Source organism: Phallusia mammillata, chromosome 1 (assembly GCF_965637545.1).
Source record: "Phallusia mammillata chromosome 1, kaPhaMamm4.hap1.1, whole genome shotgun sequence".
Taxonomy (NCBI): domain Eukaryota; kingdom Metazoa; phylum Chordata; class Ascidiacea; order Phlebobranchia; family Ascidiidae; genus Phallusia; species Phallusia mammillata.
In genome coordinates this window covers 25,132,222-25,153,867 of record NC_137252.1, presented here as the reverse complement: position 1 = coordinate 25,153,867, position 21,646 = coordinate 25,132,222, and the positions used below count along the sequence as shown (strand labels likewise).

Below are 21,646 nucleotides of genomic sequence, written 5' to 3'. Positions count from 1 at the left end.
TCAAAAATACAAAACTTGTTTTTTTATTGATTGCTTAATGTCCTGTTGCACATGCATTATACCACCCACTACATAAAACAAACAAAAAATGGCTTCAAATACTTGCTTTAAGCGCTTATTAATAGTATACCAGCTTTTTGCTATAGAGAGCATATTTACTGCGAAGCGTAAAATCGTATTTGATTTTCACAATAAAACAAGTGAACGCTTTAGGTTCAACCGTCCAACAGAACTCTTGTGTAACTTGCAACTTGATGTTTTGCAAATTAACATGGTTTTTGGAACACTATATACGGATCTGTTCATAAGTTTAATGGTGAAAATAACGGCCCAAATAGATGTAAAAAGCGACATGCTTTATTGTTCAAATCACTGATGATGGCATGAGCATTTGCCGAAACGTTTGAACAATAAAGCATGTCACTTTTTACGTCTATTTGGGCCGTTATTTTCACCATTAAACATGGTTTTTATTATTGACTTATGGTTAGAAAAAGTCAGCAGCATGTGTAGCCAGTATTAGAGACATATGCCAACATAGCAACCATAGAACCGAAGAAAGATGTCAACAAACACCAGGTTCTTAATCCTTTAGGTTGGAAATACGCTTGGGATGGTGAATACCTAAAATGACCATTGTAAGCATTTACCTTTATTAAATATATGTGCTGACAATACATGACTTCAGAATATATACATTACCTTGCAAAGTTTGGTGACAGTAATATTTGACTACTTTTGTTACTTCCCATGTCCAAGCAATTGAAATACAACATAATCCACATCAGAACGGAGGTAACAAGTCCTTTAAAGAAAATTAATTAGTTTATTTCAATGTTTAATATATCCACATGTCAGTTGGAGCTATGCATAAGTTGCATTTAAAGTAACCATCTCACAATGACTTTGAATGATGAAACACTCAAGGATACTGGACAACTAAAACCAACAAAGCTTAAAATGGAATGTAAACAGGGTTTTGTGCAGATATAAAAGTAGTATAATTATTATTTGATTCTGCCTATTCATATTTAGTTTTGTCCACAGTTTCAAGGTAAGTACTACTTTGGTGACAAAAATGTACAGACAAATGTGGTTATCGGCACCTATAATTTCCCATACCACTACCCATAACATTGTACAAACTAATAATAGCAAGTAAGCATTAGTTGCAGTTAATAGCAATTGTCTATGATACATTTGTTTTGTTAGCACAATTTTGCTGTTGTACACATTTGCATTGTAGAATTAAAAACTAGCTTACTTATTCTTTACAGTGCATACCTGTCAAAGCTGATGCAAACAAAGGATGTAATAAATGAACAAAATCCCACATTGCATTGCACCCAAGCTCAAAGGGTTGATTTGTAGTCACAAGATTTCCAGCGGACTGATATAATGTTGTGACAATCCACTTTATTCCAATCAATATTATTACACACCAGGCAACAAGGGTATGAAACAGTATCATTGTGACAACTTCCAACCTTTTTTAACAATAGCATTAAAACCAAAATACCATAATTAGTGTCAACCATCTATTACACGGCGGTAAAAGGCTGGCCAACTGCAATCCATTCAAAGACTGTATTTAGAATGCATTCCAGGGTTTGAAGCACCTCGATCTATGATATTTCTAAAAAACCCTTGTGTAATGGGTAAATAACCAGCTTTTTTGCAAACCACACGCTTTGCTGTAAAATTCAAAACTTTTAGACATGCCAACAGAGACACTTTCAGTATTATTTATGTTGGCACGCAAACATGAAAAAAAACTACTCTTTTATGAAAATGTATTTTTTGTGGCAAAACTCTAACGCAAAGAAATTGCCTGACACAAGAGTTTATCGAAAATAGCAAGAAACGTATTTAATGCACGGCGTACGCCACAACCCGTAGCCTAAACAAATACAACCTACTGTCTACGACTCTTTCACTCTACGTGCACACTACACAGATATATAAAACCTTGAGGAAAAACAATACCGTTGAAAAATGATGCACTTTTTTGTTTTTGAACTTGCAGGGACTTTCCCGTAATTCGTTATGCATTCCCCGAAAAATGGAAAACACGATTATTATTATTTTATTTAGGAAATCTTTTTTTTTGAAAAATAACCAACTCACAAAGAGATTATGAGGCGAAATTGAACTAGTTTTCATTGGATTCCCGTCACATCATAGAGCACTTATTAGTGCTCTATGGTCACATACTTAAAAAAGGTAGAGCTACTAACACCATAACGCACACGACACCCAAAGTCGATTTGGTTGTATCTCCAAAAATGCTTACGGTTAGGGCTATTAGGGTCGGGGTAAGGTATTAGCACTTAAAATTCAATAAAACTAACCACAAAAATTAGTTACTAATGTAAAAAATTTAAAAACTTATTTCCCAACCCAACCCATTTATAGCCGCTAAATAAAAAATTCAGCTCTTTACGCCCCCTAATCGACTTTGGGTGTCGTGTGCGTTACGGTGTTAGTAGCTCTACCCTTTAAAAAAATCTCGCTCAATGCTGTGTGCCGTTTGTAAAAACTTTTGTGCTGTTAGGCGATTAAAAATTATTTAGTTCCAAGCTAGTTTACCAGCAAGGTGACACGCTCTGAAGTACAAACACGTTTTGTAAATTTATTAAAATCTGCAAAAAACGAAAACAGCGAACAAAGTGTTCTTGAGTAACTTATGTTAATCCATGGTATAAACAGATCATCTAGGCCCTAGATTCTATCAAACTACAACACAGCAGCATGAAAAGCAGCAATGTAGGCCTAGACAATACTTCATACGCAAAGGGCAGGCTGCATATAGGGCTACTGCATTTGCCAAAGACCAATGTGCAAACCTCACTGAAAATAGATGTGAAACACACGCTTGCGTGGAAGAAGACAAATTCGTTTTCGTCCCGCCAAAACAGGCAATCTTGAAGTTTAATGAGCAACATGAAGAAGCACATGGCGGCGCGATTATTCTAAACACAGTTTGTTTGACAAATGTATAGGAAGAGGACTTACCTTTAATTTTATCTCACGAAAAGTGAGCCGACAACTTGGTTTTACATAACGGCAAAAAACGTTTTTTCTGTCGTCACGGTGTTCATACCGCACCAAACAGTTAGCATACCGGCATGGTTTTAATTTATTCTTTTCAAAGTGAAGTAATGTATCGATTTCGATTGCAGCAGACATGCATGCGCACAAATTTCTCTTAATGCATACAAACGCGTATTTACGTGAACTTAATTTTTTACGTAAATTTGGTTTTGGTGGTTTAGTTTTATCATGCATGCAAGTGTCTTAGTGAACTCCATCAGTTAAACTCGTCTCATTCAATTTCAGAAACAACGTCTGAAATATTTGTTCTTCCGTTCCAGGGACTGGTCCGTCAATGTCCTCGACATTTAATGCCAGCCCGGAAACATTGACAGCTTCAACACACTGCAACGGGAATATGAGGTCAATTTTTCCGGGACAAGAGTTCAGGTTCCCGGTATCCACATTATTGCTGTCACTGGATTCGCTTGACTGCTTCGACGTCCGCATTTGCGCGTATTGTGTAGACGTGAGGCTGCTTTCATCGCTGGAAGAATCCAGTTCTGTGTCGATCCCCATGCAGCTGCCGATATGATTGTCTTCATTTACAGCACGAAGTGATTCGTTTCGCTGAATGTAATCTCCGGCCCTTGGTGCTCGATCCTCTGCAAAAATGCAAACACGCTTTTTAATACGGTAACTCTTCTTTAATACGGTAAATTTTGCACGGTTAAAGCTGGTACCCTAATCAGAATTACCACTTTAGCAGAGACTTTAAATCTGTTGAATCACGCATTTTCTACGTCCTTAAGAAAGTTACCAGCTAGTTTACACCAATGGACTTTTAAATCGGGTGTTACGTTTTGTCCTTATAAAAGATTATAAAAACAACATTTACGCAGCTAATTTAGTAGACTACAGTGATAACTTGTCAAAATGTTACTTAAACTCTGTTGAAGGCCCAGATATGGATCAAAAGCCTCTCAACAAAAAATATACTTTAAATATACCTTTTATAAATTCACTTTTCAGCAAACCAATTTCTTCGTCTCGATTGTTTTCAGCGGGCGAAGGTAAAGCTGCAATAAAACATGAACCGCTTGTCATAATGGGTTCAGGTTCGGTTCAGGTTCACTTGGTTTTGTTTTTAGGGGTTCGGGTTCGGATCCGGTTTTTAAAAATGATTTTTTTCGGGTTCGGATTTTGTTCCGGTTTGGGCAAATCATCCGGTCCGAACCGGTTTGCGGTTTTTAAACCGGTTCAAATTGTTATTCGTTTTGATTTAATTCTTTCCATCATCTACCTGGCAGCATAAAACTCCAAAAGAATTTTGCCCGTGCACTGTTGTTTTTGACACGCCCTATAAGTGTTATCTCATGTATTCTGCAGTGCGATGTTTTGAAAAAACTCGCAAAATATAAAACAGACTGCATTATTTACTAGTTAGGTTCCGGTTCGGGTCCAACGTCAAACAAAATATGGGGTTTAACTCCGGCTCGGGTTTTTAGAAAATCGTAATTAGGGGTTCGGGTTCGGTTCGGGTTTAATGACATTAACCGCTTAAACCGGTTCGCGGGTTCGGGTTCAGTTTCGGTTCGACTCCCTGATTTCATTACTGTTGAACTGAACCAAATTATAGACGAGCTCGTCACCCTGGTAACAAAATGACTTTTATTTAAGTACCTTACCTACGCATGTAACTTCCCCGGGAACAAAAGTGTCAGGTATTTCCTTATCATCCATTGGAGGAAGTTCTGTCGGTTTGTTTTCCAAAGTGTTGCCCATTTTCACCTGCAAAAAGATGATTACAATTAACGTTCCTGTTACCGCTGCCGTTTAAATCTGCTGGGCTATTGAAAAATAGTGGATCTACTGATATTGTAACAAACATCAAACGAAACGTTGGAAATACCGATAAGTGGCGCAAGATTACTGTGTGCCTGAAAATGAGAGGTGAAAATGCGGTTAGGGCAGGAACTTGGCCGAATGGTCCAGCGCGCCTGAACCATATAAAGACATAAAAAACCTGATCGGGATTCGTCCCCGGGAGTGTCCTGGGTTCGAACCTCGTAAAAAAATTCGGTAGGTTAGGAGTTTTTTTTAAATCCTGTCCCGGCTTAACTACTCACTTCCGCTATTGCATTTTGCGCCATCTATCAGTAAATTTTGCACACAGGTCTTGCCAAAGCGTGCAAGGTCGTTACCGGTATAAGCTTGGCATATTTTGCTAAAAAGCCCCCTTCATTGCAGCACTCATTGTTTTAATTTGATAAATGCACTGAAGCTAAAATACGCATAAAAAGCAATCAAGGTTTATTGACAGGTATACAGAAACCATTATGCACGTTCGCGGAAGTCGTTTGCAACAGAGCCTCGCCAGGATACTTGGATTTTCCCGTGCATGCACAGGAAGCACTAAGAGCATGCCACAAGACCGGAGGCGGTTTTCATTGATCACCCCCGTTTGACAACAACTGTCCTTCCAAAGCTATAACTACCAAGACGAAGACAATATACTATGCTGATGACAATTAAAAGTATGTTTCTGTTCACCCAACAACCGCAGTACATAATAATTGACCCAAAAGGACCCAATAGGGCTGCCGTGAACACAAGGACATGAAAAAATAAGAGTTTACTAAACAGTAAGGACTTTACTGTTTAAACTTCTTAGGAAGCCGCTTTTGTTTGAAGCGGCACTACTGCCGCGTTACTAACAAATCGGAATTTTCAGCAAAGGAAAAGTTTTAGTAAAATTGCTCCTGATGGTGCCTAAGCATGCAACTAAAAAGTAACTATCACAGAGTGACTGAAAAGTAACACGCGACTAAAAAGTAACTAGGCATATCAAAGAGTCCCGGTAATTTACAGAACTACCGTAAATTGAACAAAAAATTGGACCGCTTTACAACAGCTGTGAACCGTTGAAATGAAAATAGAACTTACTATATTTTCCGGAATTTTCCTCCATGCCATGATCTCTTTTTTGGCGTTTTTACCAAACTTTCGACCCAAACAAACGATGATCACAAGTAAGATAAGACCAAGAGCTGAAAACCCCACTACAAGACCAATATCCGTTGTTTCCAACATTCCAATTGGTTTATTGTTCGTTGCTTCTTTAGCCCACAAAATAAAAATGTTAAAATTGACTGTTTTGGTTTGTGTGATTGATTTTCAACGTCGACATTTGAGAAAAAAAATTGTCGTTTAACTGGTGTGATTCTAAACAAAATATTAGTTTTTCATTTTTAGGTTTAGAATCAGGCCAGTTGTACAACAAATTTTGTTAAAATGTAACCGGGTAGACAAAACGCTTGTTTAGTGTTTTCTACAAAAAGATATTTCAAATTTTGACCGAAGTAAAATGTAAAGTTTCTGGCAAGTGAACACTTACCTTTTCCAGGCATACAGAAATGGTTCATTTTTGCATCGTCCGCCTCGTACAAATAGCACACGAGGTCACCGTCTGTAACATTAACCGTCACGTTTCTTGCTACATCAAAAACGTCCACACTGCAGTTGGTGGTATCACCATGGTAACCAGTGATGTTCCAAATTTGGCGATTGAAGAAGTCTTTTGCTATGTGCTGTCCAAGCTCAACCCCAAACTCCATTACCGTTTCTAAAAAACATTGTCTCAAACTATAATTTTCATCAAACCCACTAAAGGTTTTTCAGGATACAATACTGTTTAATGTTGGTGTGGCAAAACAAATACACATTTGAGGACAAACGCCTAAATAAAATTGCAAAAAAATATAAATTTGATTTAAAATCTTAAATGTGCAATATAGTACATCGGATCAGCTACCACATGTTGGTGTCCAGGTTTGTAGCATGTTAAATTATACCAAAACCTTGAGGCGCGCCGGACCGTTCGGCCAAGTTCCTGCCCGAACTTGGACTTCAAAATGTGGTACAGACATAAAAAACCTGATCGGGATTCGTCCCCGGGAGTGTCCTGGGTTCGAACAGCGTAAAAAAAACACCTAGAGGCGCCACGCTTACCTCTGGGCACCGTGTGACACTTGGCGGACAATGCTTTTGTAATTACGTCTTTTCCGTGTGCTTCGGCGTTTGTATGGGAATAGCTATACTCTTTGAATTTTATAATCCCCTGCGACGTGCACACGTAGGTTTTGTTTGCAATTTTGTTGCAGGTTTCAACAGGTGTGGAAAACTCTGCGCGTAAAACGATCAAGGTTTAAAAATGTTCAACACGAAGATTAAATTGTGACAATACCGTTACAGTTACAGTGATCAGGAAGACTTAAAAATCGTTTTTTTATCCTACTCCTGAGCTTCGCAATTCGCTCAAAAAATGCAAAACCATGATTAGTCCAATATGACACGTTTAAAGTGCGTTCAAAAGCATCCTTTGTTATGTCAGTAAAACTTTTCTGCGAATTTTGAAGTGTCGTCTGTAAGTTTGTGGTAACTGAATATGAAAACGTTACAAGTGCTTTTCAAAATTATTTAATTCCATGTGCCCCCTTTTTCAAAATATTAAATATAAAATTCCTTCCACAAAAAGTAAACGTTTTGTAAAAAAACTAGTTTTATTGGTATCTGTAAAAAATCAGACTTTTATGTAAACAATATAACGGGTCACGCAACATTTACAATATGACTGGCCTTACCGTGAATAAAACTCGTAACGCCGAACATATCTTTATTTAGCATTAGACCAAAGTATAACTTTCCCCTTTCTTTAACATCAAATGTACAGCTTTTTTGGGTCAGTGGAACTCCACAGCAAGTGGCTTCGCCTGGTCTACTCAGATTATGTCTACAAAAATAAGTTGAGTTGAGTAATAAATATACTGTTTAAGCACGTTAAAATGGAGCGCAAAACAATAAAGGGCACAGTTGGTGGATAATGGCTGAACCTACTGCAGCTATATACCGTTTTTGTTTAACCACATTTTACCTCTTAGGTATTTAAGGTATATATCTAGAGTGGTAAATTCCACCCTTTTGGTGGGTTAGTGGGAAATAAAAGGGTAAAACTTAACTATCAACATCTCAAAATGTCATATTCTACAAAATTTCATCCAAATCAGACATTGTTTACAAGTTTTGCCCCTTTTAAGGTGTTAATGGTGTGGCTACAAAGTAAAAGATATCAATCGACATCTCAAAATGATGTATTTCATAAACTGTATAAATTTCATCCAATTTGTTCATTGTTTACAAGTTTCACGCTTTTGGGGCATTAGTCGGTAAACGGTGGGGCTACAGTTACAAGGTAAAACTGAGCAATCAACTCCTCAAAATGTGAGTATATGGTAGGACTGCAGGGAAAACGTAACAATTGACTCCTCAACAAGAATGGTATACTTACCCATATGGCACAAAATATAAAGTGAGTTTGATGTCTGAAATATTGCTTTTAATATGTTTCACGTCGTCATTAAACCACCAAGAGAAGGTTTTGTTACACTTTGTGTAAACCCTTCGGCCCAACAAAATCATCTCAGCTCTACGAAGATCGATACGGTCACCTGAGACACAAAAATGGCACAATTTTAGTTTTCATCCCAAAGTTTGTATTCAGCATTAAAACCACAGTCCGGACTTGATAAGTTGATGAATTTTAAGGCCAAGCTATACCCAGTTTGACTGTTGGGTCATTTAGTCAACATAAATATCTTTACTAACTACAAGGGCGGCAAACTTTCCTAACTAGAAGGGTGGCTTAGCAAGAGTATCTGGTGGGGGTAAATGTTGGGACTACAGGGTCAAACACAACAATCGACTTTTTCTAACTGGAAAATTGTACAAGACATCCAAATTTCATCCAATCCTGACATTGTTTAAAAATTAACCCATTTTAGGGGGCTAGCGGGGTAAATATTGGGGCTACAAAGATGAACACATAAACTGACACGGAAAATTGTACAAGCTATTCAAATTTCAGTCAATTCAGACATTGTTTAAAAAATCACCCATTATAGGGGGCTAGTGGGGTAAATATTGGGTTATCAAGTCAAACGAAACAAATGGCACATCTACATGACTATATCTACAATCTGTTAAAGTTTCATCCAAATCTACAAGAGATTTCATGGCAAAAGTGCATGAACAAACCTCAAGGTAAAGAAAAACAAACAAACAAACTAGAAAGGTGGCTTTCTGATATACTTGCATTTTATATATTCTATACGATACGGGGTCGGGGGGCTGTGGGTGAACCACTGGGTCGTTTGGGGTCAAACTTAAGGAGGATGAAATTTGGAACAATAACTAACATCTGTGCAAATTTGAATAAATTTAAAGCACTCTTTCTTGACCAAACGCATTTAACAAACCAGCGTTACACGGAAATGAATATTTGGGGGTTTAAGGGGTGAAAATGGGTGAATCGAAAAGATACCAAATTCTTTGAAATATCTTATGTTGCACCAAACAACACAGCATATCACTCAGAGATGCTGTACTTTAGTCAGTACAGCCGTTTTTTTTAAAAAAAATACGTTTTGGGGGCCTGCGGGTGAACCGCTAGGTCATTTGGGGTCAAACTTCAGGAGGATCAAATTTGGATTAATAACTAACATTTGTGTAAATTTCATTAAATTTGGAGCACTCTTTCTTGACCAAACGCGTTTAACAAATCAGCGTTAGACAAAAAAAGAAAAAAAAAACGGACAAAAACAATATGTGTCCCCTTCATAGAAGGGGACCCATAATTAACAGAGTGAAATCAATATGCGTCCCCTTCAGGGAAGGATTCGTACATAATACACAAAACATGCATAAACAAAAATAAAAACCTCGATTTATGCGTGGGAGATTGTACTCCTTCATCGCCATACAAGTTTCTCCGCAGATATTTTGCGTCCTGTCTCCAGTAGTTGGACACTTTCTCAGGGAAACATAGTCTGCACTAATGATGACCGTTGCAAATATCAAAAGAAAAATAACTTTGAGCATAACTGCCAGTAGACGAAGTGTTCGCAACGACAACATTTAGCACTGAAACAAAAGTTAATATCAGGTTGCATACTTTTTTTGAACTCAAAGGAAAAATTGGGTCAGATTAAAGTAAATCCATGTTTATAAAGTTTAGGATAAGGCCAAAAAAAGGTATGTGCGAGTTACAGCAAAATCAGGTACCAGTAAATTTCGAAATCAAGCCAATGAATCGTCTATTACAAGGGTCAAGAACCTTTAAGAGGATACGTGCCCATTCACTTGTTATTTCCAAATGGTATAATGACTCCGTGGCCAACATTTTTGTGAGGAAGAATGGTTGCTGCCAGATGACCTCAATATTAATCTGAAGGCAGACAGATTTGTACATGTACGCTGGATTTTAGGACATTTACATAATAACAAACCAAAAACAAGCTTTGCAACAGTTTAAATTCTGTCTACAGATACTTGAATATCAACAAGTAAATCGCTTGACGTGCCATGAAAAATCACCTCGCGTGCCAAACTTGGCAAGCGTGCCAGGGCCCCTGGCCCAGGGGTCCTTTTAAATCGGCAAATAGTAGTTAGAAGACCAGTTAGCGCCACACAAAAACATTGTTAACATAATATACTGGACTCGTCTGCACAAAATCTGATCAGAACGAATGAAACATTTCAGACAGCTCTGTACGTTCAAAGCGCTATAAGCAATGTGCGTAATGACTGCAGTCAAGTTGTGTGGAAACCAGCTTTATAGGCAGATGTAAGAAAAACCTGTAGTTGATTTGTCATGCTGAAGCTTTTATAAATATCGCATTGCATATCTAACATTCGCTGTTTGTAACGCAGTGAAAAAAGAACCAGCACTATAGTTGAATGCCTGAACTGCGTACACATCAGTACAGCCAGCGTGTGTGTACCTAAGACTAAATCCTCACGAAGGCACCACATCATACATCGGATTTCGAAAATTTTAAAGGAAAAAGGGTGCCTTGCACGAAAGCTGCGGTCAATCATGATTGAAAGAGGAAGTTTAGCGATTGCATTTAGGCCAACAGCTTGCTTTCTTACCCGAAGGGTCGGCAACTACAATAAATTACTTACAAATAATTTACAATCAAAAGTACACTATTTGTTTTGTTTCAACTCGTAAAATTTCAAATTGGATTTAAACTACACTAAAGACCGCAAAGCGAACAGGCGCACTTTATGTTTAAAGTCGGTTATTTTTCTACGTTTTCGGCGTTTAAAAAAAAACGCTTAATATAGTAAAAGAGTTTTACCTCCTCAGAAACAACACTTCCTCAATTCTGACTGTGTAATTGTAATACTTACGGCTTACTAACAAACATGAGGTTTCTAGAAAACATATGCTTTTAAGTAATAGTCGATAAATAAATCGCGTCTAAATGCCTACAAGTGGTCAAACAAGCCAGCATCGATATATTGATGCTTACCAATGATAGGTAACAGACATGCTTGTTTTTCGCGATTTCAAAACTGAAGAAAAAAGGCACCGAAGGAAAAGGGTAGGCAGAAGAAAAACGGTGAGCATAAAGCCTACGCGATTTTTAACTCATTTTCGGGTAAAAAGTCATGAAAATGTTACATGGTAAGGGGAATTATGTCCCAAAATGCACAAGAAACATTCTTTTGTCAAACAAGATTGTCTTTAATTTTCTTGAGATTTTGCAGGTGAATTATTACATTTGGTGTAGTGACCTTTTTTGTACATGTGCGTGTTCAGAAATGGGCCCTAAACAATATGCCTAAATAACGTTGGTGCCTATGGTTCAAAAACATGATACTGGCGTCTAGCACGTAATATAATGTTATTTCAGTCTCACTCTCACTCTCACATCTGGAGGCGGGAATATCCGTGGATCGACAGCAATGCTGTATAAAGACCGGATTTCCACTGGAAAATTGACACCGAACGCTGATCGTCATAGAAAATGCCAACGTCGGCTTTTGTGGTGCAGCTGAAGGCTACGCTGTGAGTGTAGAATTAAATTCGGGCTAATGAGAAATGAAACCTTGTGTCGTGATTCTATTTATTAGGTTATTCAAGCATTGTTAACTGAACCATGTTGCAACTATGTCCAAATATCTGTGGTAATTATTGAACTAATGTTTTGGGTGTTGTAAAGAAGCTTCATGCGCACAATTATGTAAAAGTTTCTTGAAAATACTTCCATTTCAAAAGCCCAATCCGTGATTCGGTACAAAGCACAAAATTTTCCAGGAAAGTCGAACAAAGGGAAAACCACAGGAAGTTATTTAGCGAAGCAAATGTGCCATACAATTTAACAATATGGATTTGCTGTTTTGTTATGCGCTGCATAGCTGTTTGGCAAAGTTAAGCTGCAAACCAGGGGTGCGCAACCTTTTCGCCATATGACGGCCGCATCGCAGATACTTATATTTCACCAACGGCCGACAATTATTTGCTTGTTTTTGTTTCAGTATTACTGATGTGAGGAAATAGGTTTATCTCGTATATACCATCCAATTGCGCCTGAAAAGTCCATAATAATTTCTAACTTGGTGCAAAGATCGAGCTGAGCAGTGCATGGAGATCAGTGTGTTGACGTCATCCAATATATTGTGACGCTTGTAGCGCCTGCTTTTACTTATTATTTGAACACAATGGGCGCACAAAAAGTCTGACGCATATGCCTATTACGCTGACAATACTAGTTCCCGCCCGACAAAATCTTTTCAGGGCTGTTTCCAAGTGATATTAATTGACAAGAGTTTGATTTACGCCACAGCCGCCAGTACATATATTTTAATCCACATGTTCACGGCCGTATAAACTCGTCTCTGGGGCCGCATGTGGCCGTACGGCAGCAGGTTGTGCACCCCTGCTTTAAACGTTTCACATGATCAAACATGTAGAAAATAGTGGAATGTGTTTTTATGTGCTCAACAACTAATCACTATTCTTGTCCTGCAGTAATCGTGTTTGTCGAAGCGTGTGGGCGCTTAAGTACGCACGATGTGTTGATTTCCCTGATAAAGAAAATGTAAGTGAGGCGCCAAAACGTCGGACGAATTACAGCAAAGTTGACGGAAGAGGAAAAGGTGTCGAAGTGTTTTCAAAGTTTCAGGTACCTGTGGCGATACCACAACAAACAAGAACACATTTGACTGTTCCAAAATATTTGGGTTATAGGTTACAGTTTTAAAACTGCGTTGTGTTAAACTGTACATTTGTAAAGTTTATTGTTGAAAAACAAATTTGGATAGATCATTTGAAATCTGTATTAAACTTATTCGTTGTATCAAGACGCAAAGTATAAGTAGAGAACTTGAGCAGGATTGCTCCAACCCAGTATTCCCGATTGGTAGAACTGAATTGAAATCACCAACTTCCTTAATTGAACCAATCAAATAAAAATAAGTCAACGCGCTTGTAATAAAACTGGCAGCTCGATTGCAGGCTCATTGTGGACATAACGCATTCAGGCGTTGCCCGCCCTCCGGGGATAAAAATGAAATATACAAACATAAACACCCCACTGAGTCTCGAAACTGTTCTAAAAACCTCGAGACTGTTCTAATCATTTTAGCATAAACCTGCATACATTTCTGTCCTTTTTGTCCCGTATTATAACTAAAATCGATGGGGTAGCGGTTGAAATATCGTGGTGTCGAGTGTCGACAACGATTGGCTAGGAGGAAATACGGTTTGCGGAGACTGGACAGTCTATCAGTTATCTCAGGATATGAATTCAAGACGTAGGAAACATCGGCATCAGTTTTGTTCAATTTGACACAGGATTTATCTTATTCTAAGAACAACAAAAAACTAAGCACGCAAAATTTGTAATAGATTCTAACTTAATAGTCCCGCGTCACACTATATTCGATGTCCAGGCAATTACTTGCATTATGTTGAGAACTTGGAACTTTTTTTGTTATACAACCAAACAAACATCAATAATTACAACAGTGTACGATTCAAGAAATGAACCTTAATAACAACATAGTCCGCAAAGTAACTAATCCGCTTACGCGACTCATTTTTCAACCAAACCATGCACAATGTCCGCTGGCCCCGTGTTGTGCACTGGATTTGTGTTAATATTATCAACAAAAACAGGTTAACATCTAAAAACTACTTTAATTAAAAAAACGTTGGTCATCACTGTAAGTGCAAGTTTTGCTTATGGTAATATGGTAATTTGGCACATAAACTAGATCTAATGCAATTCAATTAGTCATTTTAAATCAAAAGACGGATGAATGCACACCAGAAAATACAAGTAGTCAAACGAAGTACACACCCCACAGGAAGAAACGTCAGGAGTAATAACTGATGGGGTTCTTACAATAATATTTCTAAATACAATAAATATTTCTAAATCTTGCCAGCAAAGACAACTAAATGTAATAACAAAGGAAGTCTTTAAATAAAACCACCGATTTTAGGAAACGGCTGTCGATAGCAATCTTTATTATACGAAAACAAAACACGATCGCTTAAACCCGAGCAACCTTACGACACGTGATGATTTGAGGCACTTGCAAATTTATGCGCACGGCACCGTCTCAGAGTAAACAAGCGAAGCTTTTCAGACATGTAGACTGGACTGCCATCACTTTTTCAAACAAAATCTGTGTACTCAACTACAGCACTTGACAAGGTAACTGCTTTATAATCATGTTATATGGTCTTCCAACTTTAGATAAAGTGCAGTCTTACAACTATACAAATCGCTAGACACAATCGTTTGTAAGAAAACCCGTTTCAAGGGATCACACTAATCACACCTATACGACACCGCAGGAAGACAGAGAGAACCTTGCGTAGGCAATCTTTCTTATTGCGGCAGATATGTAGTTGAAACTTTTAATCACTTCCTGGAAACCAGCGCACACACACAACTCTTTCACTGTGGCAGTTGTGAAACTTGAAAGGGAAATTGTTTAGCTGAGAGGTAGAACCGAATGACGTGAACGGAAATTCTCAATACCTTCACTGTGACGCTAGACAGCGCAAGACCTCGTATTTTTGAAGCGCTTTAGTCCCTTGGATATTTAATCATCATAGGTTTCTTAAACACATCACTAGTGTTGGAACAGGTCGAGTTTTTGTAGTAAAATTTGCTTTACAAATCAGTAACATCGACGTTTTTTAGACCGACGAAGCAAATACTAAAATGTTCGATAAATCGTTTCAAAATGTTTTTTTACATGAAACAGTTCATATGCCAGGTGCAGAAAGTCCCACAAAACAGATAATTGATAATTTTTTTATTACTGAGGTTCGATGCTTTTTTACATACTCATAACCTGCCAATCAAATAAGCGTTGTTTCGAGAATATAGCAACACGATGCACGTTTTATTTAAAGCGTCAAACCCAATCCCTTTCACGCTTTTGTGTCCGCACGTTCACGTATACTTTCAAAAGTGTTTTGCAGAAACACGTATCAACGGTATGTTTGCTTAACGGTAGTGTTTGAGTAGCAACGCGCTGCTGACAAATGTCGAACTTTACATAAGTCAACCTTTACGTCAACTGAACGCCCCATTTGCAACAGAAAAACGAGTTACTAACACTGCTTTTCGTCTATACTAAAATACGGATGACGGGTCAACTGATTGCTGGGCTATCTTCAGCCACTGTTTCGTTAATGTAACATATCTTCACTATCAAGTAAACTGAAGAAGGCAGGCAAATCAAACATGGCAGCATTGTGTAATGGAAATGCCAAGATGAGCAATGTTTGGTGGGAAGCAAAGTTTCCAAACAAAACTTTAAGGCATAATGGTTTGTCACGTTTTGTAACTTACAATTGTTATTCAGCACTACATTTCGATGGTTGTTCAAGTTGACATTTACATTTACATTTAGGGATGAATCGATCAAAATCACAATAGCAAACAAAAGCTGCGAAAAATCAATCACTGATAAATAATATTGAAGTTACAAAGCCAAGTTTACGAACAGGGTTCACCTGTACAAGGAATCGCAAGTCCAATTGTGGTTAAAAAAATTGGTTTTCTGTACAAATCACATCAAAACAATATTAATCCACCAAAAAGCAGCTTTATAAGGCTTTGAACATTTAAACTTTATCCAACTACTCCAATTTTCTGTGACATCTAAAAATATTCTTTGTTACGTGTAACTGGGTGTGGTGTCATATAGTCTAACAATCCGGGTTCCTAAACCAAGTGTTTCGCCTTCAAGGCCATAAAATTGTACCAGTTCTTCAGACAGGGTGTGCGGTTAGAGATTGTTTTAGGAACTAACAAAAGTGAAGGACTGGGTTTGGAAACCAAACATGCGTATGTACGTAGACACACGATTGTAAGAAATGGTGCAATGGAGTTTCGGTTGCAAAATCCTTTTTACCGAATAAGCTGTTTTGGCTTGTTAAAGTTACGGCCCGAACTATTTTGAAAATGCGGCCGAAACCCGAACCTTTTACGAAATGAACTTAATTGCAAAAGTAAAAACGAGTGTTATCAATTAACTGTATTCGTTGTATACGTACTCGAAATGCGGGCCATGACGTTGTGCCAATAATTTTTGGTTTTCTGCACCTTGAACACATTATAACCAGTGGTGGGATTCAGCCGGTTCGCACCGGTTGTACAGAACCGTCTCACGAAATTTTATGAGATCAGCTAATCGGTTAGCATTACTGGTTACTGTCAATGGACTTTTGTAACACTATAAAAGAACCAGCTGAAAATATGACTTTTGTGATAGAACCAGGTGACAAAACATTTGAATCCAACCACCGACTATAACTGGTATAGGCAAAATAGCTGACTTTAATTAGGGCCTTTGTCGATGTTTAAAGCATTGTGCTTGTGAAGTAGTAACATTAAACAAATCAGTGAACGCAAATCTGTACCGTGCTTATTACGATTGTCAAAGTCAAACAGCAAGGCAGTCTTTCGAGACGGCTAGACGTGTCTGTAAATTTTACCTCCAGTTTTAGCATGTTTATATAGGGTACAAAATTCTACAGGGCCTCGTGAATCTACTAAACCTTGGTCTGTTATAACTGCTCAGGTTAAATAGGAACATGACCAAATTTAGGTCCTGTCAAACAACACGTTGAGTAATTACGCTATTCTCCGTATTAGCCTACATTAACTATAGTGCCACCAAACAAAGATGACTCAAAGCTTTAGTAGAAAAACCGCTGTGGTGAAAAAGCAAACAAGATTGTCATGGCAGTCCTTGAAACGAAGAAAGTCAGTGTGTACCGATATATAGTGGAACTCGCCACGCAACTGTCGAGGTTGATAAGAATTGTATTTACGCCATGTGATTCAACATTCGCCTTTTAAGAAAGTGGCCTCGAAATCTCGGTATTACAAAAAAATAAAGATCATTTACTGACTCAAGTAAAACATCACCAAGACTTAAACTCTACGCTGACTTTTGAATCTTTGTGTGAAATATTCATGGATTCCACTCACAGCTTCCACTGGATACATGCTTATTTGTCTTTAGATTTTAGAACAAGAATGTTACGTCACCATAAACAAACTTTATAAACCAGGCTATAATCATCACAAAGAACGCGCAGCTGGTTCATGCTTCAATTAAAATAAATTTGTTATTGCCTTCAAATCCCAAGCGATGCCTAGATCAGTCCGGCGCAATTTTTTTATTAATGATTAACCGTTGTTAAAGTGTAATCAACCCCATGCTTGGACCAAGGCGCTTGCTATTGACAAAACTTAGTAATTCAAGTCAAGATTTCGTCCTAATGTGCAAAATATTGACAAAATGGTGGTTAACTTTCTGCCTTGTGTTCGTCAGGATAAAAATATCCATTTCACGTTTGTGTTAATTTATAAGCGTCTCTCTATCATCGTCTGACGGAAAGAGGTTTTTGGAAAACAGAATTGTTAAAGAAAAACTCAGATTTGGTTTATTATGATCAAATTATCAAAATGACAACTTTAGTAATAGATCAAAACCATCTGTTTTCCCAAGGATTTTATCGTCCATTGGTTTTACTGTAATGTGGTTTATTATGAGTCCCTTCCCATGAAGGAGACACATCTTCGTTTTGCACTGTTTTTTTAATTTTTATTTGTTATTCTGTTTTGTTCCTGGAAGTTTATCCATGCACTTTTGGCATGAAATGTTTGATGGATTAGGAAGAAACTTTTACAGATGGTAGATATGGTCGTGTAGATGTAATTTTTTATATATATACATTGTCCCAATTGGATGAAATTGGAACAGTTTGTTCATTTTGTCATTATAGGTTTTGATTGATGTGTTTCACACTGCAGTCGCAATAGTTACCCCATTGACCCCTTAAAATGAGTGACTTTTTTAATCAATGTCCGAGTTGGATAAAATTGATACAGTTTGTTTATTTTGCCCCTTATGGGTGTAAATTGTTGTGTTTTACCCTGTAGCGCCAATATTTACCCCACTAGCCCCCTAAAAGGGGCGAATTTTTTAACAATGTCGGGCCTAAACGCAACTAGTATAGTTTGTACCTTATATAAAATGATTATTTCTGCAGATGCTTTTATTGCCCTGTTTCTACTAGCACCAACATCTAGCATAGCTATTTCGTAAAAGGCAATATTTACAAGTTTGCATGTGTGGGGGCATAAGTTTCTGCTGGCCGAAACACTAAGGTTAAAAAAAGGTGACTGACATGGGACTGATTATAAAATAAGTGTAGGATATATAACTAGGTTAGAAAATGGGTCACAGTGTAAAAATGAAAATGACAATATGTGCCACCCTTCTTGTTTTGCATAACATGACTCAGCTAGCATCTAAAATATTTAAAACTGAAGAAAATGCTATATATATACATAGCATTATATATATATATATATATATATATATATATATATATATATATATAGAGAGAGAGAGAGAGAGAGAGAGAGAGAGAGAGAGAGAGAGAGAGAGAGAGAGAGAAAGAGAGAGAGAGAATATGTGACTTGGTTGCCCATACAAGACTATTTGTTGCGGTACGGTTCGATTTTGCTGCAGTTATTCAAGTGATGTTGTGCTTGGATGATGTCCAATGTCAGTTGTACATGTCTTACCATTTTTTTAATCTTGGTGTGTGGAAAAATATTCTGCACAATGTGCTGACTCGATTTGTAGGCACCTATTGATGGATTTACTGGCAGATAATTTATTGCATTTCTTGCTCTACTTCCAGCAGCAGTAAAAAGAACTAAGGAAATTATCCAAACAGCGCTAAAAATAATCCAACAATCAAACAGAGTGTACCAATCATAAAAGTTTTAACATTCCAGGAAAGTCATATTGAAGCATGCGACATGACAGATGTATCTTTATGCAAATAGTCTAATCCCATATTATTTTTACATTTACCTCATTTCAAACATTGTATTCTGAACATAATCCATATTTTATTTCCAGACTTGGGGTCTGTCAGTGTTTTGTTGGCATACATTTCAGAACCACTTGTTTCACCTTAAAAAACTGGAGTACAAAATTTGTTTAAATATATTGTTAACACTTGGTTAACTGAGGTTGCAAAAAATTATGATATCTGAATTAAAAACATTTACTTCATGTTTTCAAGTAAAATTATTTTTACAAGTTAGTATTGCATTCAAACTATTGAAATCCACTTTTCATAATTCTTCAGGATTTAAATTACCAAATATAAATGATTTTTAGGCATTTAAACAACTTACGGCATCCAGATCCTTTGGACTTAAAAAAAAATTTAAGCTTTGTTAATTTGAACCAAAATTTTTCAAGATATTTGTGTTTTTGACCAAGTAGTGATCAAGATGTTTACATGATGAGACTCACCTTTTTCCCTGAGAGGTTGCTGACTGCTCTGGAAATACTGTGGCATTGTAGCACATAATCATTGTGCAAAGAAAAACCACATACCAGAGCTGGCACACAGTACTGTACAAAGCATGATGCGAGGGATATCATAGCGGGATCCGTTTTTGCAGCTTCGTCTTTTGTTTAAAATCGGGTAAACACACAACGTTGCAAGACATACTATTTGATTAAAAAAGAATTGCAATCTTTAAACAGTTAAATTGCTTTATTGACATCTGAAATAAGGGTTGTTTACATCAACTTCCATAGCTGTCTCTCTCTATACGCGTATTTTGAAATTAATATACAACGATATGAACGTCATAACGCCAGGGGTGCTCCATATAATGTATTGCAAAGTTTTCTCCTGAACACAAGCTCTAATTAGGGGGTTTCATCAAATAAAAAAGCGGCCTGGTGTTATTAGCACGGGTGATTCGATCTACACAAACATAAACAAGGTGATATGCCTAGCGGGCGAATACACGATTAAAATTTAAAAACGACTGAAAACACTTCCGCCCCAGACCGAAAAACATGTTTGTTTGTTTAGGGCGTGCGCGTGCCTTTCAAATTAAATTCATCAACAGTGCGGAAAAGGCGGGAAAGCCGAGCGAAAGTGGGATTATCGGGAATCCCCCAAATGTGGTCAGCAAATAACAGCATTTAGATTAAAAGAGTGGGGTAAGTGTAACTACCGGCACGGTTGATAAGCGAGGTGATTGTTTATGGAACGCAAAACAATTTGCGAGTTTGACAATACAAATATGAGTAGCATATTTTTTAAATACAATCGAAACTACCAGTAGGCAAATTGTATGCTTGTATTCGGTTGGTAGTTCGTTGAAGTCCCTATGTACAAACAAAGCGAATCTACACGCACAAATGGGGCTGTATTCTGATACGTATTCAAATCAGTTAGCACAAAACATTATGCAACCCACAAGTGTTGGTATGCGTCGACATGTGCAACAAAATGACAAGAAAAAAAGATTTAATCAAACCTTTGTGTCAAATCACATGTTTAATCCTCAAACTTATTTTCTAACCTGTCCCAGTCCAAAAAGCATGCACCAGTGCTCTTTATCGACTCACTGACAATCAGCTTATTAGGACAAAGTAGAACACATGTATTCAGTGGTGGGATTCAGCCGGTTCGCACCGGTTTCAGGGGCGGCTCGTGCTAGGGTGCTGCGGAGCTGCAGCACCCCCTAATATTTTTACTTAATACTCTTAATATAATATTACACATAACTTTTATTTTTTTATTTTTTTTATTCGTCAGCAATATATAATAAGCATATTTTGCCCCTTGATCACCCTTTTTTTTTTTAAAAAATTAAAAAAGTTATGAAATTAATAAGTTATCTATGCTGGAGCTGCAGTTCCAGTTTCCTGACGTTTCGTGACGTTTCATGACGTTTTGGAGTTGTGCGCATCAGTGGCGTAGGCAGCCAAAATTTTTGGGAGGGGCCAAACAATTTATTCCATGTCTGCATGAATAAAAAAAGCATGGATTTCGGCCTACAACTTGGTGACAAAAGTCATTTTTGGTAATTTATATATTCCTTTGATGGTTAAGAGACGAAACCACAATAATGAAGGACGAAACTACACAAAATTAAAGTTTATCAATGTACAAATTTGAAAATTTGGGAGGGGCCATGGCCCCTTTGGCCCCTCCCTGGCTACGCCACTGGTGCGCATGCGTACTTGGAAAAGCTACATGCCGGGCGAAATAGGCGACAGGGTGCTGCGGCTCGCGTAGCTCCACCAATCACGCAGCGTGTGAACCGGAAATCCAGAATATGGTCGTCTGTTCCGGGTCTATTGTGTGCCAAAGCAAAACCCGTGTACTATATTCTTAAGT

The 21,646-nt window shown here is 37.6% G+C and overlaps 2 protein-coding genes across 3 annotated transcripts; both read right to left on the bottom strand.

Moving 5' to 3' along the window:
- Window positions 1-7: 7 nt before the first annotated feature.
- On the bottom strand, window positions 8-1,703 carry LOC145218004 (uncharacterized). Its single transcript, XM_080085408.1, has 4 exons — window positions 1,546-1,703; window positions 1,285-1,487; window positions 703-805; window positions 8-624 (listed from the first exon to the last, which is right to left on the bottom strand). Exons 2-4 carry the CDS (start codon window positions 1,469-1,471, stop codon window positions 498-500), a joined length of 417 nt encoding a protein of 138 aa, XP_079941534.1. The 5' UTR covers window positions 1,472-1,487; window positions 1,546-1,703; the 3' UTR covers window positions 8-497.
- Window positions 1,704-2,388: 685 nt separating this feature from the next.
- Window positions 2,389-20,283, bottom strand: LOC145217989 (uncharacterized). Of its 2 annotated transcripts, XM_080085393.1 has the most exons (11): window positions 19,756-20,283; window positions 19,306-19,416; window positions 9,810-10,011; window positions 8,381-8,540; window positions 7,677-7,825; window positions 7,045-7,218; window positions 6,431-6,658; window positions 5,980-6,152; window positions 4,722-4,824; window positions 4,044-4,112; window positions 2,389-3,698 (listed from the first exon to the last, which is right to left on the bottom strand). In XM_080085393.1, exons 3-11 carry the CDS (start codon window positions 10,003-10,005, stop codon window positions 3,298-3,300), a joined length of 1,653 nt encoding a protein of 550 aa, XP_079941519.1. In that variant the 5' UTR covers window positions 10,006-10,011; window positions 19,306-19,416; window positions 19,756-20,283; the 3' UTR covers window positions 2,389-3,297. The 2 variants fall into 2 exon arrangements, with proteins under 2 accessions (XP_079941519.1, XP_079941526.1); XM_080085400.1 differs by lacking the exon at window positions 9,810-10,011 and having other exon boundaries at window positions 19,756-20,282.
- Between the last annotated feature and the right edge of the window lie 1,363 nt (window positions 20,284-21,646).